The sequence below is a fragment of the Prinia subflava genome, chromosome 8 (genome assembly GCF_021018805.1).
Source record: "Prinia subflava isolate CZ2003 ecotype Zambia chromosome 8, Cam_Psub_1.2, whole genome shotgun sequence".
NCBI classification, from domain to species: domain Eukaryota; kingdom Metazoa; phylum Chordata; class Aves; order Passeriformes; family Cisticolidae; genus Prinia; species Prinia subflava.
Window position 1 is genome coordinate 957792 of NC_086254.1, and position 24616 is coordinate 982407.

Consider the following 24616-nt stretch of genomic DNA (forward strand, 5'->3'; position numbering starts at 1 on the left):
GTGTAGGGGCTAATAGCGAGTGTGTGCGTCTGTGTGTGTGTCTGTGCCTGTTTTGGAGCTAAAATTCTCTTGAATATATATAGCATCTGTTGCATTTGAGGAAATTGCTTAGAGGTTAAGGGAGTCCCTATGGCTGTTTTGGGTAAAACTGGGAACACTGGGCAAGTGCTCTTGGCTCTTCTCTTTTGTGAGTCTCCAGTGTTCCTGCTGGAGGGGTGAAGGGCATCCCCCTAAGCCTTTGCACTGGTAATTTGAATAACATCCAGTATGAGTTTTGAGCCTCTTGGAAATACTTGGATTCTGTCCTTTCAACTGATACTTGCAAAAACAAGATCCAAGCTGCAGATGACAGTAGGAGGGTGTCAGCTGTGCTCCTCAGTCAATAAGTTTCACAAACCAGCTATTTTGGAGTGTCTGAATATTCCATATGAAATAGATACTCCCAGACACCACGCAGGTGCATTCCTGGCTGTACCTTGGCTTACTGTGCCCCGAATGTTCTGAACCAACCTGAAACATCTCAGTGGTTCCAAATCAAACTTCACTTGCATCATAGAATTCTGTGAAAGTATTTCCAATTGAATCCATGTTTCAGTCTGCCATTGAAACTCTGTTTGTAATCAGTGTGACATCTAATGTGTGTAAGCAAGGGTTGTGTTCAGCAGAAGGTTCTGTGCAGGTGATTTCTGCCTTGGACTGGAGCTTTCTCATTCCAGAGAGCTGCATTTGTTGGGTTTGTGTAAAACTAAAGCCAGTATGATCCACTGGATGTTTCACAAGGACTTTTTCCTTTCAGGCACTTGACAGCGCAAGTATTTCCTACTTTTTCTTGTAACAGAGCTGCCCTGTCAAGGAAAAACCCAGAGTTTGCCTCTGACTGTATAGCATAGTGTGGAATGCTAGGTTGGAGCTCAGCTGACACACCTGAGGAGGTGAAGGCTTCTTGATTCAATTTTAGTGCCTTGTCTTTAGCCAGAAGCTGTTATCTGCAAAGCCTGGGCAATAGCTGATGATGTGAGGCTGTGGGTACTGTGTGATTATTTTGTGTGTGCTTATTCCATATTCACTCCGTAGGAATCTGTGACATTCCAGATTTAGATGTCTCGATGGATACGTGGAGCTACTTCCATACTTGCCTGGTGTCCATATGGCTGCACAGATTTTACATCTATTCTGCTGTCACTTTTGGGATCAGCCTTTGGATTGTCGTTCAGCTCACCACCACCAGAACCAAAAGGAAGGTAACTGAGCCTGTCAGCACTTCTCTCTGAGAAGACCCTAAAAGCCTGGGTGGAAATGACTAGTTACTGGATAGAGGCACCTGCCATAGGCCTGCTGAGGGTATTGCAAATCTCAAATGCAATTCAGTTATCTGGTTATGATCCTCAGCCTGGATTTCTCGTGTCTATGGGTCATGAAATGCTCTTGTTGCTCTGACAGACAGAGCAACAAGAGCAATGTTGGGACAGAGCTCAGCAGGACACTCCTCACACTGTTCCTGGGAGAATGTGTCCCCCTGGGTTGCTCTGTCACTCCAGGTAAAGCCCTCTGCTTGTGCCCAGTGTTTGCACCTTCATGTTTTCATGATGCTAATGACAGGGTTGTGCTGGTTTTGGGATGGGAGGGAATTAGGCCATTCAGGAGTTGAAAACCTCCTGGTGCAGGTGGGCTAAGGTCTGCTGCAGGACTTGGGAGGTTCAGCTGGATCCTGTTACCTCCCAGACAAGTGGGTATTTTAGCATGGCCCAGGTGAGGAAAACAGGTCTTGGTGTGTTTGGGTGTGAGAGGTACCAAAATGCTTGGACTGTTTCTGAGAGTGGCCCCAAGATTTGAATTTGAAATGCTCTTGCTTAGACAGCTCTTGAAGAAGGGACTGCATGTGACACAGCTCTTGTTTCATAGGGTGAGAAATCCCATGGGAATCCCTCTTCCCCCAAGGGAACAGCAGACAAGCTGGGAAATGGATGTGCCCCCCCTCAGGCACAGGAGGTCCATGTTACTGGAGTGAAGATTTTCTATGGCTCTCAGACTGGCACAGCAAAGGTATCTGTACTTCTATTGCACATCTGTGAAATTGCTTTGAAATATTGTTGGGATCAGAAGAGGTTGCTTGCCTTAAAACACTGCCCTGGGTACAGATCTGGGAGTTCATCAGCATATTCATTGGCTTGTTACAGTCATTGCACAACATGCAAGATAAGTGAAAAATTAAATAAAAATAACAAATTTCCTCCTCTCTTTAAACAAGACATACAGTAGAGATTGATTATAAAGCTGAAAGTTCACTCTTGCACCATAATTTTAGTTTTCTCGGAAGGCTTCATAGGAGGAAGTGCTGTTTTTGGTGCTTTCTCAAGAAGAAATGTAATTTGTGTGTGTAACTGTGAAGTGATTAGTCATTATAATGTTGTAGTTCTCAGCCAGTATACTCCATTTTTGTTTGAATGTGAGGAATTGCAGTGCCAATGTCCAGGCCTCCTGTGTCATTATTCTTCCTGTGCTGGGAGAAGTCTTGTGGCTGAGCACAACAGGGCATGTGTGGCTTGAAGTAATTGATAACTTCTGTGTTTCTTTGTTCAGGGATTTGCCAAAACTCTGGCTGAAGCTGTTACTTTCCTTAATTTGCCTGTGGAAGTCATTAACATGGGAGACTACGATCCAGAAGATGGTTTAGCAGAGGAGGTGGGTATGGCATAAACACCAGTAATAAGTACAAGTTTTTCCTGGGGTTGTCAAGGCTGTTTCCCTCTTGTATTTCTCTCCTGTTGTTCTGGAAATCCCTAAACCTTGTGTTGAATTGCTTCCCTACCTATGCAAATGTAGCCTATCAGCCCTCAGCAGAAAATACATACATTTTGAGAATGTGAAAGCACCAACTGGATGTTTTGCTGTGACAGTGACTCTGAATGAGCCAGTTCTGTAAAGTTCTGTAACTCAGGGGTGAGCTGGGTGAGAGTGGCTGCCCCAGGTACCCTGTACAGCTGGGCAAGGTTCAGAACCAGAACAGGAAGGTGGTGATGCCTCTGCAGCCTGTAGAGGCTTTTAAGTTAGCAACTGCTTGTGAGGTGTATTTATGTGGAGTATTCCTTCATGGGTTTTTCTTCTGTGAATATTGATAGTTGCTACTTGGGAATTTTAATTAACTATAACAAAAAGTTTTGCTGGTAACTGTGTGCTGGGAATTCCTGTGGGTCTCAGTATGAATTGCCAGCATTTGATACTGCCCCAAACACAGCTATAAATGTGAGGTTGAGGAGTTTGAAATATTTATCCATGGGGCACTTCCCTGCTGAAGGAGTTGTGTCAGGAAGCTGCTGATGGGGCTGGATGTCCAGTTTTGTTCTGTCACCGTGTCCCTGTTCAGCTTGACCTGCCTCTGCTAATTTAAGGTGCTGTGCACATTGTTCAGCACCCATGGGATTGTCACCTGCACTACCCCACCCCAACAGGAGACAGCCTTGTCTTTTGATTTCTCCCACTGCCTGGGTGTTGTAACTCTTTGCTTTAAAAGAAAGTTCTGGAAAATTGAGTGATTTTTTTTTTCTCTCCTGTTCTGTTTATGTGACCAGACAAGCAGCAGGAACATATGTGTGTTCCTGGTGGCCACCTACACCGAGGGGCAGCCCCCAGAGAGTGCAGCCTGGTTCTGCAAGTGGCTGGAAGAGGCAGCCAATGATTTCCGTGTTGGGAAAAGCTTCCTGCAGGGCCTGAGATACGCTGTGTTCGGCCTGGGGAACTCGGCCTATGTGGATCACTACAACACAGTGAGTGTCCCTCGAGCTCCCTCCTCGGCTTCTGCTCCTTGAAGTCTTCAGCTGCATGAAGTGAATGAGGCTGGTGGTGTGTGGGGGAATTGCAGCTGTTGTGCTGACTAGGTGAGGCACTGGGTTTAAGGCATGGGCAGAATCTCAGAGCCATTGAGCTTTGAAAAAACCTCCAAGATCACTGAATCCACCCTGTGCCCGATCCCCACCATGTCCCCAGCCCAGAGTCCTGAATGCCACCTCCAGGCCTTCCCTGGGCACTTCCAGGGATGGGCGCTCAAAACCTCCCTGGGCAGCCCCTGCCAATGCTGACCACCCTTTCCATGGGGAAATTCCTGCTGATGTCCACCCTGAGCCTCCCCTGGCCCAGCCTGAGGCCGTTCCCTCTCCTCCTGTCCCTGTTCCCTGGGAGCAGAGCCCGACCGCCCCCGGCTGTCCCCTCCTGTCAGGAGTTGTGCAGAGCCACAAGGTCTCCCCACACACTTCAGCTCCTTGATGTCCTTCTTGGGGTGAGGGACCCAAAACTGTCCCCAGGATTGGAGGCGCCTCAACAGTGCCAATGCAGAGGGACAGTCACTGCTCTGGACTTGCTGCCACACCAGTGCTGGTACAAGCCAGTGCCATTGGCCTTCTTGGCCATTTGGGCAGTTCAGCTTTGAAGAAATTGGATTTCAAATGGGAAATGAGTCCCACAGGTACTACAGGAAGGTGTGGTAACATTTGGTAAATCCTCACTGAGTTAATTTCCCAGCTTTGAAAACTTTCTGCAATCACCTGAGGGCACAGCACTGTAAACTCTAGATCTTGCTGCCTTTTAAACTTGGCTCCTTTTTATGATGTGGGTTTTTGCTTTATTTCCTGATGTGAACTGTGGCAGTATCTCTGCCTGGTCATTGCTCTCATCTCACACAGAAAAATGGCATCACTTGTCACGGGTTGTGTTCAGAGCTGGGGCTGTGTGTCACATGTGACCATTCTGAGCAACAAGCACCACACAGAGCAGTCTGTTCCCAGAGCCCATCCCTTCACCCCAGGGATGGCAGAGGGACTTTCCAGTGGAGTCTGAGGGGGTGTGGTGCTGTTCAGGCTGCCCTGTGTCTGTGCTGAGCCAGCACCTGAGAGGGACTCCCCAGGTCCCTGCCCTGCAGTGCCATGCTGCTCACTGGCTCTTCCCAGGGCTGGTCCTTGCATTTCTGGTTGGCTGCTTGCACTTGGCCCTGGTTAAATTTCCTTTCCAACCCTTCCTCCTGCCCTAGGTTGGAAGGAGGATGGACAGGTGGCTGTGGATGCTCGGTGCCAGCAGGATCATGACTCGGGCTGAGGGGGACTGCAATGTGACCCAGAGCAATCATGGCAGCATCGAGGCTGACTTTGAGGCCTGGAAAGCCAAATTCCTGACTCGACTCCAGGTGCTCTGCAAAGGCGAGAAGAAGCCCTGCAGTGGGAAGTGCAAGAAAGGGAAGTGCAAATCTTCAGGGACACAGAGCAAGGAAAGCTCAGACCATGAACATCATGGGACATCAGAACATGAGAATACTGAGGTACAGCCAGAATCCTTAAAGCCTTATTTTATTTGGAGTACTGTTTGACTTTTCCCCATTTTCCTGCAGTCCAGAGGGCTGCTATGGGAGCCTGATACTTGTTCTGGAGCAGGGGGACAAGAGAGCTGAGATCCCATGGCAATAACAAGTAGAATGAGCCATCTGAATGAAGGACCAGAGAACTAGTGATGGACCCAGACTCAATGGCCTTTGTGTGATGAGGGGGTCTTGCTCCTGGTGGGGGTCAGATGCTCCAGGGAGCCAGGATGAGTTGTCAGCAGAGCCTTTGCCTTGTCCCAAGGCCAAGGGGACTGTTCAGTTCCCTGTGAGTCATTAACCTGCTTCCACTTCAACCCAGTGAAGCTCAGCTGCTCTGCCTGCATCTCAGGGCTTTCCAAAGGCAGCTGGGGTGTGTTACCTGAGCAAGCCCTGTATGTGCTTTGTCTGTGTCTGCCCGTAATCATTTCTCTCTTCTGTAGTGTTTATTGATTGCAGATTTTGACTAAGAAATCTTCTCTATTGCTCTCCAGTGCAAGATGCAGAGCTGCTATGGCACTTTAATCCTCCCTTGAGCCATTTACTGTGGGTTGGAAGTTATTGCTGGGTTGAATTTTATAGGAAAGTAAGTGGTTCTTCTGGCTGGGTTTGGGAGTGCTGGCTGCTGCAGGGCAGGAGGAGTAAATATTGCTGTCAGGAAGGCACTTGGGTTTAAAGAGGTTCAGGGTTCCACATCCATCCTACAGGTTTTTGGTAGCCTATTGCTGGTTTTCAGTGGTCTTTACTGATGAGGAGAGCTCGTTTCACTGGTTAGCTTAGTCTTACATTTAACAGTGAGATAAATTCTTATTTTTTTTCTCTGCTCTTCCCACAGGCAGAGGAATTGTTTGAAACCAGTAGTGAGGAGGAAGCTGGAGGCACAGATTCTGTCATCGATGTTGAAGATCTTGGCAATATCATGGGCCACATGAAGAAAGCAAAGGTACTGCTGTTAGAGGGGGTATGGAATGGTCAGGTCTTGATCACTGAGCAGCTGGATTGATTAAAATGCAACTGGCTGGATTTGAAGCTGTAGGGTTTGGTTAGAGGGAGAGTAAAATACAGGCTATTGAAGAACCTGTCCCCAAAAGGAACATCTTTGGAGGTGTGTTGGGACTGTCACACAGCCCCTGTTCCTGCTCCATCCCAGGCTCTTGCTGGCTCCGTTCTCAGTGGTTGTGTCGGTGTCCATTTCCTGTGCTCAGTCTGAGCTGGGATGTGTCACACTCACTCACACAAAGGGACAGAGAACAGCTGCAGGGCCTCGCTGTGCTCCCCACTCTTTGCTGACTAAGCAGTTGTTGGTCAGGGTAGGGAGGGGTGGCCTGTGATGTGCTCTGAGCGCATCTGCTGATACCCCCTTTGCTCTCAGTGACCTTTGCATCGTGCTCTCATTGCTTGTGCACACTTGAGCTGCTGTCCATGCCCTTCTCACCAAACTGACCTCTGTAATTACACCTTCCTTACCTTGGGTGTGTCTGCACTGTGAGTTTCTCACAGCTCTTTCCCAAAATGGGGTCCTGGCACAGGGTGCCCAGAGAAGCTGTGGCTGCCCCTTGGATCCCTGGCAATGCCCAAGGCCAGGTTGGACGGGGCTTGGAGCAGTCTGGGATAGTGGAAGATGTCCCTGCCTGTGGAAGGGATGTGGAATGAGATGATCTCTGAGGTCCCTGCCAATACAAACTGCTCTGTGACTCTATGAAAGTACAGCAATGTCCTCGGTGGTCTGTCCTGAGGTGGCACTGCTGGGCCACCAGAAGCCAGCCTGTGGCTCACGGGAGGGTCTGTGTTTGGGGCCAAGAGCTTACCAGGGGAGCATGGGGATCTCTGTTCCACCCCTTAGGGAGGGGAAAGAGGTAAATCAAACAGTGCTACTTGTAACGAGCTCTGTGAGGAGAGGAGCTCCAGTGATGGGCAAGGCCGGCAGCTGTGGAAGGGCTGTCTCGGAGCCAGCCTCGGCCTGTGCACTGTAGCTCGTGAGGAAAGGCTGGGAGGCCTTCTGGCTTCCCTTTGGAGGGAGAAAGGACCACAGTTCCTGATGGAGAACACTGTTCCTGTCTCCTACGCTCGCCACTAGAGGTCAGCGGCCAAAAGGGAACCGCGGGTGCTGCAGCAGCTCCTGGGCGGTGCTCCAGCCCTGCCGGGGCAGTGGTGACAGGCAGCAGTCATGTGAAGAGCTGGGCATTGAGCTTTCCCTGACTGACACAATATAGTGACATCATGATCGAGGAGCAGTGTAATCCAGGAAAACCACATATCATAGGCCAGTTTACAAGTAAAAAGTGAGCACAGCAATAAAATACTTCCTGCTGTTCACTGGAAGAAGTCAGTGCTGAGGTCAGCGTGATGTGGGTTTGTACATAGGCTGGGAAAATTCTCTGCTGTCTGTGCCTTGGCTGAGGGAGGATCCAAACTGCTTTCTCCTCAGCCTTCTTGGTGCTCTGCTGGAACAGGCAGAGGCCTGGGTGTTGGATGTGCTTGTGTTTTGCAGTAACTGTGACTGTGCAGATCAGGTTGCTGTGGCTGTGACCCAAGTGCCACCCTGGTCAGAGGGCAGCTGCTGTCTGAGCACAGGCACTCACCTGGAGCTGGAACCTGCAGGTGTTGATCCTTGGAGCCTTTTCCTTGGAGGAGCTGGCAGAGGTGTTCTGCTGTGAGAGTGGAACACTGCCCTCTTGCAGAGAATTAAATCCTGAGGGTGCAAGTGTTGGTGTAGGCCTGGGAGCTCACTCTGAGTGTGCATAAGGACACCTCTGATGTCCTGTCTCCTTTTTAGGCTCTGAGTCTGCACTGAGAGGTTTCCTGTGCCAGGTGAGCAGTTCTCCCTTTGGCCATTTTAGCCATTTTCCCTCTCATGGAATGCTGAACTGTGTAAAATGGGTGTGACTTGTTCCACCCTGAGTTAACCTGTTGTCCTGCAGGACTCCTTGCCTACACAGCCAAGTGCTTTGGGATCTGATCTAGTTACACACAGATGAGCAAGTCTGAGAGAAATTTGGGTATCTTCAGGGTATATCACTGAAAGTTCTTCCTCCTCAGAGTTTCTTCGGTCTGCAATGTGCCTGACACTTTCCAGCAGTAGTTCTATGGATGTCAGTGTTGGGTATTCACCCCTCTGCCTATGGGATGTGCAACAGCAGGTTCTGCCTTGTGCATTGTAGTTAATTTGAAATGCTTTTGGGTCCAGCTTTCATCTCTTCTGCATGGATTTGCTCTTTTGAGATGCACTGGCAGGTAAGGCAGCTGTGCGGGCACAGATAGTCAGAATCCTTATTGTCCTTCCTTTTCTGGGATGGCAGAGGGAGGCTGTGGAGGTGATGTAATCTAATAAATGCTTACTCACATATCTGCATGTGATCTTAATTTAATTTTGCATCTGTCTTTAGTTGTTTACCTTGATGGAAATCAGGGTTGAGATTTGTCTTACAGCTTTCCCTCACATATTCTGCAGGTTTGTGAAGTATTGTCAAAGGGCTTGAAGCAGGTACTGGATTCCTGCAGCCACTTGGACCAGGCAGATGGATTCAGGAGTTCCAGGGCAATGCCAGAACCTCCCTGCTGGGTTGAATTATAGCTATTACAGACTGAGTTAGAGAAGAGATGGATTTTTAGAGAGCTGCTAAGTGTAAAGTTACACAGTTCATGGTGATGGTGCTTTCTGCACAGAGTCTGAGCCCAAACTGACACAAGGTTGAGTAGATATTGGATATATGTCTAACTAGATTAACTGGTAGTGGATCCAACAGCAAATTCCATGAGTTTACCAAATTTCATAATATGTGCTGATGGTTTTTAATGCATTTAAGAATGAGGTGGACTTTGGAGTTTTGCAGTTGTGGCACACTTTACCTGTCCTCCAGAGTTCCTCCCCTGATGTGGATTTGTCAGGGAAAGTGAACTCTGATGGTGTTTGTGGCCTGCAAGGTGCCATTAATCACAGGGACACCAGTTCTTAGTGTGGGTTATCTCCCCCAGCTGAGAGATCAGCTGAAAGGACAGATCCATTTACACTCATTCCCAGGGAATGGAATGACTTTATTAACCTTCACATTTATAAACTTCAAGCATGAGTAATAACAATAATAATATACTGATTCCTTGTTTGATGGGTTTGGTAGCAATCAAATGAATGTATTTTGTTGACACAATTTTGAGATTAATGCTCATGTTTTCTACAACAAGCAGTGTAACGATGCTGACAGGCTCATTTGCAATGTAAAGAGAGAGGGGGGTGATTGGAACACACCGAGAGTTTCCAGGAACCAAACCCTGCCCCAGACCCCGGGCTCCTTTGGCACTGCTCCCCGAAAAGTCACCCTGGGTTAGCCATTGTAAGTCCCACTCCTTCCAGCGTTTCCTGGGAGCCGTTGGAGCCTGGGGCTGCTGTGGAAGCCCAAACCTTACAGGCCCTGGGTTAAGGAACTCCTAAGGAAGCTGGGTTTGGTTGGAGTGGGGCAGTGGGCAATGGGATGCTTAAGGCCTAAGGTTTACTGACCAAGGGTCATGTGCAACTTTGTGCTACAGCTAGGAACTTTTTAAAGGAGGAAAGAGTAGTAAGTGATATGTTAACCAAATGGAACAAAATTTGGGTATGTAACTTTAAGTTAAAACTGACATGGACAGCTCCAAAACCTTCAGCTTTTAATGAAAAATATAAAAAATATGCCTTTATCTGCAGCAGCTGCTCTGGGCCAGATTCTGACCTGTGCTCCTCTGGCTCAGAATTCAATGTGAGCCTACATTTTAAAATGAGGTTTGAGAAATTTAATTTAACTTCTTGGGGACTATTTCTGTCATTAACAGCAGGATTTGACAAAGGCACACTTCACCCTTCTCCTTTCCTGGGTTCAAATCTTTTTTGTCTAAACCCTGGCTAATGGAAAGAGTTACAATTGCTAAACAAAATTACAAGAGATCTTGAGGCTTTTTCTGAGTAAGGCTTGTGAGTGATAAAAGGGAAAAAACCCCACCAAAATAACTTTAATGTAACCTGTGTCTGGATGTGCAGTCCCTGACATGTGGTGTGGAAGTGGTTTCCTTGGTAAAGGCATTTGACATCTCTGAGTGTTTATTTGCAGCCTTTTCCTGACCAACTTTGTGCTGCGTTTCTCGGGTGATTTTCTTTTTGTTGTGCATTTTTTAAGTTTCCTGCCTGTCTAATGACAGATTTGAGCAGACTTTCGCAGATTCTACAAATCAGTGCAGCAGAGCTCCTCTGGAGCCAGGCTGGGAGTGCTCACCTGGAGAGGAGAAGGCTCCAGGGAGAGCTGAGAGTCCCTTCAGGGCCTAAAGGGACTCCTGGAGAGCTGGAGAGGGACAACAGATGGAGGGACAGGACACAGGGAATGGCTTCCCACTGCCAGTGGGCAGGGATGGATGGGATATTGGGAAGGAATTGTTCCCTGGCAGGCCTGGCACAGGGTGCCCAGAGCAGCTGTGGCTACCCCTGGATCCCTGGCAGTGCCCAAGGCCAGGCTGGACATTGGGGCTTGGAGCAACCTGGGACAGTGGAAGGTGTCCCTGTCCATGGCAGGGGTGGCACTGGATGGGCTTTCAGATCCCTTCCAATCAAAACCATTCCAGGATTCTGTGGTTTTGAAATGAAATGTTCTTTTAGTCCTGAACTCCATGGAAAAGAAAGAAATGGAGTGGGGAAGTCTCTACAGAGCCTTTTAAAAAAGAATCTGCAAAAGATGGCAAGAGTGTGGAAGGATGTGTGCTGCCTGCTCTGTGTATGAGAGAGCAGAAGAGACTAAATGGAAAATATTACTGTTTGAATTTGGGCATTCGGGACACTTGTTAAACTGTGTTAACTGAGTTTCAGTTGGGATTTTTGTAGCACAGAAGAAATAAATAAAATGTGAAAATATGGCTCAGTTTTCAAGTATAAGTAGTCCCTTTTGGGTGGACACAGACACATTGTTAGTTTTGACTCCTTTGGTGCCTTTGAAAATCAATCTTCTTCCTGGCTTGTCCAAGGAAGTCTCCCAAATCAAACAAACTCTGGCAGGATCCCTCAGCAGTTTGTGAGTTGGAGCTGTGCTTCAGCAGCACCTTGTAAAAGCTGCCCTACAGCAGAGCAGTGCTGCTGGAGCTCAGTGCAGCCCTCTGAACGCCCCCTGCAGCCCTGCAAATACATTGGAAAGTTGTGACCTGGGAGGTTTCTTGTCCTTGGGGACTTGGGCTGATGTTGAACCTACAAGAAAATGACGTAGGTGGGATCATTTTTGCCTCTGCATTTCATGGAAGATGCTCAGTGCCCTTTCCGGCTGATGCACTTGGATGGCAGCATAAGCTCCTGTCACAGCTTGTCTGCAGGAGTTTGGGATTTAAAATGCTGCTGTAAATGTCCAGAAATCACAGCGCTGACATTTCAGAAAAAGGAAGTGGAAAATTCCCTTCATGAGGATGGAGCTGCAGCTCTGTTTCCCTTTGTTTAGGTGGGAGCTGGGAGCTGCTACCTCAGGATAACACCAGGGGCCTTCTGTTCTCCTGCAGCACAGGGAGGGAGATGGGGATTCCACCTCCTTGTTTAAAATTCACAGGAGTTTCTACTTCCGGAGAGAAAAGTCCTGTTTGGGAATTTGGGTTTTTTTTGGTATGAGTCAGAACTTCTCAGGGACTTTTCCCGTTTTGAAGGGAACCTACAAGGAGGATGGAGTGCCAGGACTCAGGGAATGGCTTCCACTGCCAGAGGGCAGGGTTAGATGGGATATTGGGAAGGAATTGTTCCCTGGGGGATGGGTGAGGGTCTAGCACAGGGTGCCCAGAGCAGCTGTGGCTGCCCCTGGATCCCTGGCAGTGTCCAAGGCCAGGCTGGATGGAGCTTGGAGCAGCCTGGGACAGTGGAAGGTGTCCCTGCCCATGGCAGGGGTGGAACAGGGTGAGTTCTAGAGTCCCTCCCAATCCATTCCATGATTCTGTGACTTTAGGGCCACTTTTTGAGAGCACCTGCCCCAGTTTTCCCTTCTGCCCCAGGCAGCTGATGTTCCAGTCATGGCCAGGTGCTGCATTGTGCTGTTCCCATCTCAACTCTTTGTGCTGCTCTCAGCTCTTTGTGCTTCACTGGGCAGTGCTGGGGTGGGTGTGTAGCCTGTGATTATGTAGACTCTGACAGCTGTTTATAGTAAGATTTTCTGTCTGTTGGGCTGTTTGCTGGTTCACAGCTTGCTCACTCTGAGTTCTCAGTTCTCCTGTCTGCTGCAGGATCTCCAGGCCATCTCTGCTGGTGACTGACAGCAGCGAGGGCTGGGGTGCTGTGGGATTGACAGGGTGTTCATCCCTGGGCTCAGCAAGTTGCAGCTCTGTCTCTGCCTGTCACAGCTGAATTGTGACAGCCACAGCTGTGTTCCTGCAGGAGTACAGTCCCCACAGTGCACCCTCTGCTCCTGTGCTTGTGTTCAGGGCTGTCTTTGTGGAGTGGGCTCCCTGTCCTCTTTTTCCCATGTATTTCAGCCTTCCAGGAAGGTTGTTTTGTAAGGGAAGGAGTGCTATTCCTGTGGGCAGCCTGGTGTCCCATCAGCTCCCCAGATCTCTGCGTGGTTCCTGTCAGAGATGCCCCTGCCAGATGAGGCTGAGTGAGGGTAGAAGCTGCCAGCATTGCTGACTGTCCTGCTGCCTGAGGGGCATTGATTCCAGAGCTCTGCTCCATGAACTTTAACTCTCGTTCATGTAATTCATGAACTTTAATAGTTCATTCCCTGGCCCCTGGGGAGGTGTTACTAATCTTTCTTGCTGCCAGGCAGCTTTTCCTGACAGCCTGGCCAGCGTTCCCTCAGTGCTGTTGTGTTAGTGCTGGCTCCAGCCCTGGTGTGTTCCTGTTTGCTTAATGCTTGTGCTTTTCATTTGGGAAAAGATCCAGAGCTTGTAGATGGATGAGGCTGTAAATCATGGCAAGGCCAGGGGTTCCCTTTGTCTGACCACTGGAAGGTTAAACAGGAAAGTTGAGTCATAATCGGGTATAATTTTTTTTCTGAGAGTAAAAGCTTTTGGGGGAGATTTTTTTTCCCCTGCCATGCCACATCAGTAAATAGAGCCACGAGGCTAGAAGTGCTAAATTAATTTATGGAATCATAGAATGGTTTGGTTTGAAGGGACCTTAAAGCTCATCTTGTTCCATGGGCAGAGACACGTTCCACTATGCCAGGCTGCTCCAAGCCCCATCCAGCCTGGCCTTGGACACTGCCAGGGATCCAGGGGTAGCCACAGCTTCTCCAGACAGCCTGTGCCAGGGTCTGCCCACCCTCACAGGAAAGAATTTCTCCTTAATATCTAACCCTAATTTCCCCTCTGTCACTCTGAACCTGTTGTTTCTTGTCCTGTCACTCCAGTTCCTGATGCAGGGTCCCTCTCTGGCTTCCCTGTAGCCCCTCCAGACCCTGGGAGGTGCTGTGAGGTCTCCACACAACCTCCTCCTCCCCAGGCTGAACAGCCCCAACTTTCTCAGCCTTTGTATGGAGTTTGGTGCCTTTTTTGTTTTTCTCCCCCCTGCACAATCAGTTTGAAGAGTGTTTGATGGATAAAGTGGGAAACACAGGGAGCTGTCAGGCACCTGGACATCCTGGAGAGAGCACTTCAGCGAGGAGGACAAGTGGCAGTAGCATATCCTGGTGGTCACCTTTGGGAGTGGCTGGGGCTGAGTTTGGAAGGCAGATTTGGAGGAAGCCCTTTGAAACACTGGCGCTGGGATTTGTCCTGGGGCAGGGAATGCTGAGGCCCTCATTTTCGTCAGGGGCTCTTGGTCCATGGAAGTTGTGTTTTCCTTGCCTTGGGATTGTGCTGACTGTGTGAGAGGGAAAGGAGGGATTCCTTTTCCCCTCAGTTGCAGAGAACGGGGTCATACCTCAGATTTGGCTGCCTTTATTCACAACCAAACCCTCCAGCCTGCAGCGGAGCTGTGCTGAGCCTTCCGTGGAAGCGGTTTGTGTCCGGAGGCTTTCCTCATCTCTGGGCTCACTCCTTTGTGAGCTGCACCTCCAGTATTTGGCAGTGAAGTATTTCAAGGACCTGAGAAGCTGGCTCTTGTCACTGCTTGCTTGATTTGTTATGGAAAGACAAAGATTTGCCTTGGATTTACTGCAGGGCTTTCTACTAAATAACCACAACTGGAGAAGTTTGCTCTGTGCAAAGTTAACGTTTTTCCCTCCCCTCCAACCCTCAATAACAGATCTGAAAGGTTTATTAAGCAAATAAGTAAAAGTCCCTGTGCAGTGAATTCCATTTCCCACCAGGAGTATGTGCAGCCAGTCCCTTGCCAAAGTGAACAGGTCAGGTATTGCAGGGCAGAGAAAAACAAAGCATGGTTTTGTTTACAGGCTCTCACATCAGGGTGTGGGCAGGGAGAATTGTGGTCCTCTCTGTGAGGGGAAAATGAGCTGTATTTCTGCCCTGCCAGGAAGGAATTGGATGTTGTTCTACTGAGGTGCTTTTCTCAGATGCTGCATTGACAGGGAGGTAGAAATGCAAATGTTTTCCATGCAGAAGGACTTTGTGTTTGGAGGCTCTCTTGGATGGGGTCTCTCATTTGTAATTAAATCCATGGCTGCATTTTTAATATTAGGATATGCTCCATAGTGGAGATTTAGCCCTTCTGGGAGGATTGACCTGGCCTGAGATGGTAGAGCACAGGCCAGGAGGTGTCCACATTTAAATCCTGCTCAGGACTTCAAGGGGCTCCCAAATCACAGGATCAGGGAGTGATTTGGGTGGGAAGGGACCCTACAGCTCTTGCAGTTCTACTCCCCTGCCATAAGCAGGCCTCCTTTCTCCAGCCCAGGTCTCAGTCTGTGCTAAGGTAGGGCCTTGCCTGGGGCCTGGGTTAAGTGATGGCTTGTGGCAGGACAAGCTCTTTATTTAACACTTGGAAGATGAAGTTGCTATCTATTATCTCCTCCTTCCTTATGCATGAAGCTTTCCCAGCAATATTAATATTTTACTGTTGAAGAGTCTTGCTGATAAATTAAGATCAAGGCTCAAGAAATGAGCTTTAAAACCCACTAAATGACAATTAATTATTAGATGTAGGCTTCCAGGGGAGTTTTGATGTGTTACGGAAGCCAATGAAGTCTTGCCTAAAGGCTCAGGAAGCTGAGTGGAAGGAAGTAGAAGGTAGATACAGCTTTCTCCTTTAGAAAGGACCATGGTGTGGTACTGGTTGTTGAAAAATGCATTTCTGAGCAACATCCCTGAGAATGTGAGCACAGTTTAATCAAAAATGAGTAGGGAAGGTAATAATCTCTGTCCCTGAATGTTTTACTCTCCTATTTCCTTCTCAAGTGTTTATTAGGAGCTCTGTTTTGTACTTGAACCTCTGTGTGTGTGTGATTTAATATTTAAATTTATTTTTCTTTGGAGGCACTCTTTATTTTCTGAGATGTTGCTCAGGTGCAGAACCAGTCTGTTTATGTGCTGGAGCAGCTAGACTCCTCTCCCTGTTTGTGAAGAGCAGTTTGGCGAGCCAGAAGCACTGGTTTCCTTAGTGAAACTGGTTTTCCTAAGGAAACAGTTGGTGGGGAAACTCAAACTGGAAGCGTTTCCATTAACTTTTCCATGGCTTTGGCACAAAAGAGGCTTGGATGTGAAATAGCCTCAGTGTTGTCAAGGCAAAATGTCCTCTGCTGGTTTTTGTTTTTTGTTTATCCATAATTCCTTCAATAAAAGCCATAAAGGACTGACAGATTACAAGTTGCATGAAATATCCAAGTAATTATTTCCACTTTGATGCTTCTTTGTGCAGACATGAAACAATAAATACCCATAAAGTCTCAGCAGTGACACTCACACAGCAGGGGAGTCACCACTTGTTACGTGCCAGGGTTTGCTTCTCCTGCCTATGACTTTATCCCAGTATCTGGAACTCCTGCCCAGGGCTTAGCTGTGTGTGCAAGTAGCTGGAAGCCATACTTCCCTGGACTGCTGCTGGAGGGGGCTGTGGGACAGGGGGAGCAGCCTTTTCCTTCAGGCCTTGTTGTGGCTGAATTTTGGTGGTGCAGGTGGCTGCTGCTTCAGGGCTCCTCTGCTCTATGAACTCCTGGGGGTTCTCCCTGAAGTCCCCCAAGCAGTGGCACTCCAGGCACACACTGGTTTGGTTATTGTGAGGTTATTGTGCACTCATGAAACATTTAGGCTTAAAAACCTGGAGTCTTGGATGAGGTTGCACACCCTGGTTGTTAAAGTATCCTTGGGAATTTTATTGCTGTGTCAGTAGGACAAGTCTGGTGTGCTGGGGGATCGTTCCTTTTCCAGTTCACTGTCCTAAGTTACTGATGGGAAGTGGGATGGGAGGTGCAGGATTAGAGGGAAGCAGGAATTGCTGTGTGGCACTTGTCTCAGTTCAGTCCAGCAGGTGTGTGGCTGTGCCCCGGTGTTTGAGGTGATGCCTTGCTCTAACTGGCTGCAATTCCCTGTCTTCCAACAGAGAGAGCAGGAGCTGGAGGAAGGAGCTGCTGGAGCTGGGAGGAAGGAGGAGGCTGAGAGGAGAGAGATGATCACCCCGGCCCTGAGAGAGGCACTCACAAAACAAGGTGAGGCACAGCTGTGAATCTTGGTGCTGGCTTGGAGCAGAGCAGTGGGAGAGGAGCTCTGTGTGGGAAAGGGGCTGTCCTGGGCCCTCGTGGCAGGCCTGAACCACAGACAGCCCACACGGAACGACTGGGTGGGGCTGGAAGGGCCTCTGGAGGGCACCCAGTCCAACAGCACCAAGGCAGGGTCCCCTGGAGCAGGTGGCACAGGAGTGTGTCTGAGGGAGTTTGGGATGTGACTGTAGAGGGAGACTCTGGGCCTCCATTGGGCAGCTGTTCCGGAGTTCTGACACTCTGTGGAAAAAGCTTCTTCCTCATGTGAGGTGGAATTTGTGATGGTTTAGTTCATGGCCATTGCTCCTCATCCTGTCACTGGCACCACTGAACAGAGCCTGGCACCATCCTCTGATGGCCCCTGGCGATATTTCATGGATTGATGGGATCCTTCTGAGCCTGCCCTTCTCCAGACTGACCAGGCCCAGCTCCCACAGTCTCTCCGGACCAGGGAGATGCTCCAGACTCCAAATCATCCTTGTGGCCTCCACTGGACCCTCTCCAATAGCTCCTGGTCTTTCTTGAGCTGTGGAGCCCAGAACTGAGCACAGCACTGCAGAGTTGCCTCACCTGGGCTGAGCAGAGGGGCAGGATCACTCCCTGACTTGCTGGGAATGCTCTTCCCAATGCCCCCAGGACACTCTGCTGGCTCCTGGGTGGCTTCTCATGCAGTGTCTGGAGCTCCCAGGGTTTGATGTATCTGCTGGGGCAGCTTGAGAGAGGTGCCAATGGTCCCACACTCTGCAGCTCCCACAGTGTAGGTTTGTCAGGAAATATTTAAAGATCAGCTTTGCATCTGTTTTGCATCTTAGGCACTTGCTTTTATCTCAGTTTCAAACTCTTATTTGTTGCTGAAACACTGTTTCCAGAAAAGGAAGTAGTTCAAACTAATTTTAACCATCCACTAGCTGTTTAGATCAGCAGCTCTCCAATGAGAGCAGTTGGAGTGGATTTAATGTCTTTTTTTAAAACAAAGGACCAACATGAGGAGAGCCAGACTGAGCCCTGCAGTTCAAGAGCCTCAGCTGAGAGTGGCAGAGCCAGGAGGAGATGATGGGAGCTTCCTTTTGGTGCTCACATGGAGACTAAAGGGAGTTTAGTCTGATTTCTCTCTTGAAGTGGAATGTGCTTCGTTTGCTGCTAAATCAATATTAGAATGACATTGTCAAGGTTGGAAAAGGTCTTTAAGATCAGCAAGTTCAACCACCAATACAACATCACCCCCATGTTCAGCAGTAAAACATGACCTCAAGTGCCACATCCTCACATTTATTCAGCATTTCCAGGGATGGGGACTTCCCCGCTGCCCTGTGCTTCTGTCCTGAAGCTCCTGAGAGTGCCCCTGTGTATCTGAGAGCTGAGCTCTGAGTATGACACGTCCTGGGTGAGTCCAGCTGTGCAGCCCAGCCCTGCTGCTCCCAGGGCTCGTCTCCTCTTTGCCCTGAGCTTTGCAGTGCCTGGAGTGCTCCACTCAGCCCGTGGCTGCCACCTTTGGTCACTGGGTTTGCATCAGCCTTGGCACAGCTGGGAAGCAAAGAGCCATTCTTTAACTGTGTGGTGTGAGGAATGACCCACAGGCTCAGCAAGGAGTAGCAGAGACTTTGCCTTCTCCTCAGGGAGCTGCTGCTGGCTGCGACCAATGCAGGCCTTGTTCCAATCCATCTTTACAGCCTCAGTCGTGAAGGCTGTGATGTGGTGGCAGTTACTTTGGTTTTATTTGTCATGCATTTGACTGTGTTTTGTTTATATATTTTACTTTGGTTTGTGTTTAAGGTGGCAGCCCTTCATTTTTATTTTTTAATTTATTTAGTTACTACTAAAGAAAACAGGGGATGGGGGCTGTGCGCTGTGCTGGCCCTGTGCTCTGTGTGGTGGTTGGAGCATTTCCCCATGGCTCAGTCTCACCAGTCCCTGCTGGTTTGGGTGCTTTTGTACAAAGTGGCCGTTTAGAAAATAAAGCAGCGCTGGAGGGAAGGTCACCTTCGTACTGTAATTCTCTTGACTCAAAGAAAGCTCCCCAGAGAGCTCTGATTTCCTTGTGACACCCTAGGGACAGGAATTCATTATCGAGGTAGAGTGGGTCCCTTCCTGCAATGCTCGTGGTAGTTCCAGTATTGGAGCCACTGGTAGGATCTGTTTACGTAAAGCTGCACTTTCAATGACTCTAAACTGTTGTGTCCTTACAGCCCAGCTGCCTCTCCCAGCTCTCCCCTCTCTGCTGCTTACCAAATTCTTCAGCGGTCATTCAGCTGTGAAAAAAGAGAAGCTGCATTATTTTTTTTTATATCACATAACATCTTTTTCCTGTGTAAATAACACACCAGGAAGGCTTTGGTGCTACAAAAATAAAACAATTCCCTTCTTCCCTCAGCATCATTCCCCCTAAAATAACAAGTGCAGTGTAGTCAAAAGATTATCTAATTTATTTTGCACCAAATGGTTTCTTTGGGTGTAGGCTCATGTCTTTTCAAGAGTATCCCTGAGGGCATAATTAGCCCAAGAGAAGGAAAATGAGTATTAGTAGTTCAGGGAGAGCTGTTCTTTGGTACTGCAGTTGCATAACAGAGGTTTTCCTTGTCAAAGCACTCCTTAGACCATGGTAGTGCTCACTGTGGATGTACACCTTCAAAGGAATTTACCTTCCTGGAGGTAAAGGGAACAGTGCTTAAAGCAAAGGTTTTTATTTTAGCCCTGGTATTGAATATTTGCTATATTTAGCCTCCCCATTGGGTTGCAGAGGTGTGAGCCCTTGGAGGTGCCTGCTTGCAGATACCTTGATAACAGGTACTCAGCAAGAGCTGCTTTTGAAAGTCCCAGCCAGAGACAACACAATTCCTATTCCATTTCCATCAGTGCCCAGCCCTGCCTGAAACACCACCACAGCACTGAGGCTTTGGTGAGTGCCCAGCACAGAGGGGGAGAGGCTGGCAGTGGTTGTGTGTAGATTTGCAGTGCTCCTGGTACTGCTTCAGTCATTCTGTGTGTTCAAGTAGCCTGAAATCAATGAAATAAACTGAAAATAGAAACAAACCTTTCATGTTCACATTTCCTGTGGTACTTAGTGAACACAGCCAATTTTGGAGTTGCTTGTAAGTTTTTGACACAATCCTGTCTGGGATGAAAATTGCATTTGCTTGCCCTGAGTGCCAGGAGGATTTGGTATAGGGTGAAGGACTTGTGAGCCTCTCCAGTGTTCCTGATTTCTCAGGAAGTGCATTTAAATCCATGATGAGCTTTAGAGAGAGTCTCAAGCTGCTGTTTCAATAGGAAAGATGAAAGTAGAAAAACACAGTGGGGTTTTCTTTTTCTGTAAAGCAAACAAAAAAAACCCAAAACACCCTTCTGTGTGTCAGGGAGAGTTAGGTTGGATATCGGAAAAGGTTCTTCCCCAGAGGGTGCTGGGCACTGCCCAGGCTCCCCAGGGAATGGGCACAGCCCTGAGGCTGCCACAGCTCCAGGAGCATTTGGACACTGCTCCAGGGATGCACAGGGTGGGATTGCTGGGGTATCTGTGCAGGGCCAGGGAGTGGACTGGATGATCCTTGTTGTCCCATCCAGTCAGGCTGTTCATGACTCAGGGACTGACCATGACTTTGTGCTCTGCTGGGGTTGGTGCCATCATTAGTCACAGCTGCTCCTGGATTTGCCAAATGTTCTATTGACGCTGGTGGTCTGGCTGAAGCCAACCACATCCTGCTGGATGCTGGCAGCTAGGAGAGGGATTGTTCACTGCCTGCCTGAGCTATTTGGAGCTCAGACATGATGTGTCACAGTGCCGGCCGTCTCCATCAGCCCTGTCCTGTCACAGGGGTTGTTTGGCAGTCCCAGGTTGGCTCTGATGCCCTTTCCTCAACGGGGCAGGAATGGAACAGGAGCAATGAGCCCAAAGCTCTGAGAGCTGAGTGTTTGCTGAGGAGGCTCCAGTGGGGAATGGCTTCCCACTGCCAGAGGGCAGGGATGGAAGGGATGTTGGGAAAGAGTTGTTCCCTGTGAGGGTGGGGAGGCCCTGGCACTGGGTGGCTGCCCCTGGATCCCTGGAAGTGTCCAAGGCCAGGCTGGACAGGGCTTGAGGCACCCTGGGATAATGGCAGGTGTCCTTGCCCATGGCAGGCATGGCACTGGATGGGCTTTAGATCCATTCAGGTCAGACCATTCCATGATTCAGGATTTCTGAAGCTGCTTACTTTGTGTTTCTGCCATGCTCTTTGCTTTGGTCTCTGCTGCTGTAACAGGACCAAACAAATCCCTGCTCTCCCTGCCTGGCAGCACAGTGGAATGGGTTAATGATGCCAAAGGCTGAACCTGCTGACACTGGATAAATTATTCTGTCCCATAAGGACAATTTTACTGCAGTCCAGTTGATTCTGTCCTTACTGGTTAAAGAGGGCTACAATTTAGCTCCAGGATGCCCAGCACACCTCTATTTTACTTGTCTCGAAAGACAAGGGGTGCATAAGGTGGCAACTCTTATTTGAAATAGTCTGCCTTCAGCAGCCACTTAAACTGTTGTGCTTTGGCCTGTGGCTTTTAGTGGGGAAGGGCAGGCAAGAAGCTGACTTCAGAAAAATACTGAAGGCTGGGTTTTCAAGTGCTCACCAACCTGGAGCTGAGGTTTTTGAAAGCTTTGGTGGCTTTTTCTGGACCTTGGGCTGAGGTTCTTGGTGCCTGTATCTTTTGTGCCCAGCTCAGCCTGGCTCTCTGTGCTGAGCCTTTGGAGTGTCCAGCATGTGGAAATGGGATCCCAAGCCATGGCACAGACACATGACACAGATCACAGGGTTTGGGATCTGGCAAGCTTTGGGAGGAGCTGTTTAACTCCAGGTGGCACTAGCAGCCCACAGCTGGCTCTGAGATTGGTGACACTGGTGCAGTCCCAGGAATGTGCCACAGAAATCCAATACTGGCTGTGGGCAGATTAAAAATGACTTTGCTAACTAACAAATTACTCGTGGTGAGAAGAATAAATACAGTGACCAAACCCAGGCACAGGTAGGACTTGATCAGTTCCTTAGGAAATGTCTGTAAATGAAGGGCAAACACGCAGGTAAAAGGAAGGAGTCCAGGCAGCACAAGATGCTTAAGCCCCACTGTGTGAGAGCTGTCAGAATCTGGTGTAGAGCTGACTGCAATTCTGATGTGCTGGTACAGCTGTAGCTCCTCAGCAGGAGCAGAGGAGACAGGAAAATCACGTTTAGGGGGCTGATTTTTCTCTCATGTGTTACCAGAGCTGGTATAATAACCCCATGTGTAACAGAGGAAAATAAAAATAAACACATTTATAATTGAAGTGCATCCTTTTTTTGGTTTGTTTTAGGTTTTGGCAGGGCTTTGGGGAGTACTGGGCTTTGAAATTAAGTCTAAGCTGGAACAAAGTACAGGATATGTTCAGGCACGGGTGAAATTTGCTGTCCTTTCTTCGTAATGTGACACTCTCTGCAAACAAGGGGACAGTTCAGACAAATGGAAATGTGGAGAAGGGAATGTGCCCTGAATGTCTGAAAAGTGTCTCAGGCAAACAGAACAGAAAAGAGAGATGCAGCTCAAAGCAGTCAGCAGTTCTGTCAGTTACCTTTTGGGTTTGTTCTGGGTGGTTTGGGAGGAGACTTGTGCAGGTGGAACCTCCATTTCCAGACTTCAGCCAAAACTGACCCTGAGGTACAGCTCTTAAAAATGCCAAGTGCTTGCAGATTTCTTGAGTTTTTCTGTGAATAAAGAATTGCAGAATCCCAGACTGGTTTTGGTTTGAAAGGATCCTAAAGCTCGTCTCATCCCACCCCTGCTATGGCAGGGACACCTCCCACTGTCCCAGGCTGCTCCCAACCCCAATGTCCAACCTGGCCTTGGGCACTGCCAGGGATCCAGGGGCAGCCACAGCTGCTCTGGGCACCCTGTGCCAGGACCTGCCCACTCTCCCAGGGAACAATTCCTTCCCAATATCCCATCCATCCCTGCCCTCTGGCAGTGGGAAGCCATTTCCCATGGGAATGGCTGAATCAGCAGTTGGATTGGTTGATCTTTGAGGTCCCTTCCAATCCAAATCAGTCCATGATCCCTTTTTGGGAGTGCACTGGCTTGGTGATGCTTTGGGACAAAGCAGCCAGATACAGAAGGCTCTGCTGCATTTTCTCTGGTGTTGATACACGTGAGAGCAGCAGTGGTCTCTGAGGCTGTTTCTGGCAATGGCATCATTTGACAGGAAATGATGCCTTTGGCTGTGGGAGGTTTTATATTCCTGTGCTTCAGACGGAAAGGTGCTCTTGGATTAAAAGAGACATCTGGGTCCAAGGGAAAAGCCAGGTTTTGAGAATCCTTGAGGTCTCTTATGATCAGCTGTAGACGCTGGAATTTGTGGTAGCTCCTGGCATTCCCACCCCTGAACTTTGCCAGTCTCATTTTCCTGGCCCTAGATTGGCTCTGGGTTGCCTGTGCAGCAGCTGAATCCCTTTCACTGCCCCCAGGAGGCTCTGACTTAGTCTTAAAAGTACTCAAGATGTTTGTGTTATGTACAATGTGAAGGATCTGAGGCAGCTGAGAGGCCAAACCTTCCAACCTCTGTGGAGGGACAGGGTTTGTGCTAACGAGGGACAGTCCTGCAATCCCTGCTCCTGTCCCACTCCTGCTTTCAGCTCATGGGAGAAATCCTTCCCAAATCACGAGCCTTTTGTACTTCTTAAGAGCCTTTTTTTTCAAAGAGATGATCTAAAATAGGTCTTGGTGGACCTGGTAATAATTTCTTCAAAGTTGAGCAGTTTTAAGAATGAACCTAGAGATGTCTCTTCTCATGCTTGGGCAATCTGAAAAATTCTACTTCCCAGAGTCTCCTTCTTTCTAGATTTGTATAAAATACTGATATAATCTGAACAGGTACCTTACCTGGGGCATTTCTGGTTGTTGTTATTGTTCTATTATTATTATTACTATTATTACTATTATTACTATTATTATTACTGTTATTTTTAATTTTCAAGTATTCTTTGTCTTTTGGGTGGTGACTCAAGTGCAACAGTTGTGTTTCAACGTGGAAAGTGGTCCTTACAGGTGGTGGGGATGGATCCTGCTGTGTCACTAACATTCAGCTCTGGCCCTGTTAAACTGCACTCCTTCAGATCTGCAGGAAATTGGGCATTCTTTGGGTATCCTTCTGCTAGTGTGAGACTGACCTGAGCTGCAGCTCTAGCAGATAATCACTGCCTCAGAGCAGTGATTTTGTTGCAGGAGAGTGCTGGATAGCCCCACACACAAGTGTCAGCTGTACTTTGCTCCTCTCAGGGCATCCCTCTGCCAGCCAGCAGCGTTTGGGAGGCACAGTGAGGCCTCGGAGTTGCTTTCCCCAGCTCCTAGTGCCTGCATTCCTGGAGAAGGATGGCTCAGTCTTTTCCCTGTGGTTTTTGGAGCTTTTTCAACTATGGATCTCCCTCTTTCTTTTGGTATTGAATCTTTTGCTTTGGGATTTTGGGTCAAAGCAAACTTTTGGTGGTGCAGAGATCTGAACTGGAAGGTGTCAACCAGGCAGGGATTGTCCCCTGTGCTGGCACTGCTGGGCCACCTCCAGTCCTGGGCTGGAGCATGTCCAGAGAAGAGAATGGAGCTGGGAAGGGAATGGAGCCCCAGGAGCAGCTGAGGGAGCTGGAAAGGGGCTCAGCCTGGAGAAAAGGAGGCTCAGGGGGGACCTTGTGGCTCTGCACCACTCCTGACAGGAGGG

At 48.7% G+C, this 24616-nt stretch overlaps 1 protein-coding gene across 5 annotated transcripts in view; it reads left to right on the plus strand.

Moving 5' to 3' along the window:
* LOC134553074 (S-adenosyl-L-methionine-dependent tRNA 4-demethylwyosine synthase TYW1-like) overlaps window positions 1–24616 on the plus strand; it is a 90824-nt gene that overhangs the window by 717 nt on the left and 65491 nt on the right. For 4 of the 5 annotated variants that reach the window (XM_063402356.1, XM_063402359.1, XM_063402355.1 and 1 more), the window contains exons 2-8: window positions 1075–1241; window positions 1903–2043; window positions 2581–2682; window positions 3570–3764; window positions 5021–5305; window positions 6177–6284; window positions 16758–16863. In XM_063402356.1, coding sequence (XP_063258426.1) covers window positions 1107–1241; window positions 1903–2043; window positions 2581–2682; window positions 3570–3764; window positions 5021–5305; window positions 6177–6284; window positions 16758–16863 — 1072 coding nt within the window. In that variant the 5' untranslated portion in view covers window positions 1075–1106. The remainder of the gene's footprint in view (window positions 1–1074; window positions 1242–1902; window positions 2044–2580; window positions 2683–3569; window positions 3765–5020; window positions 5306–6176; window positions 6285–16757; window positions 16864–24616) is intronic. The other variant, XM_063402357.1, reaches the window with a different exon arrangement.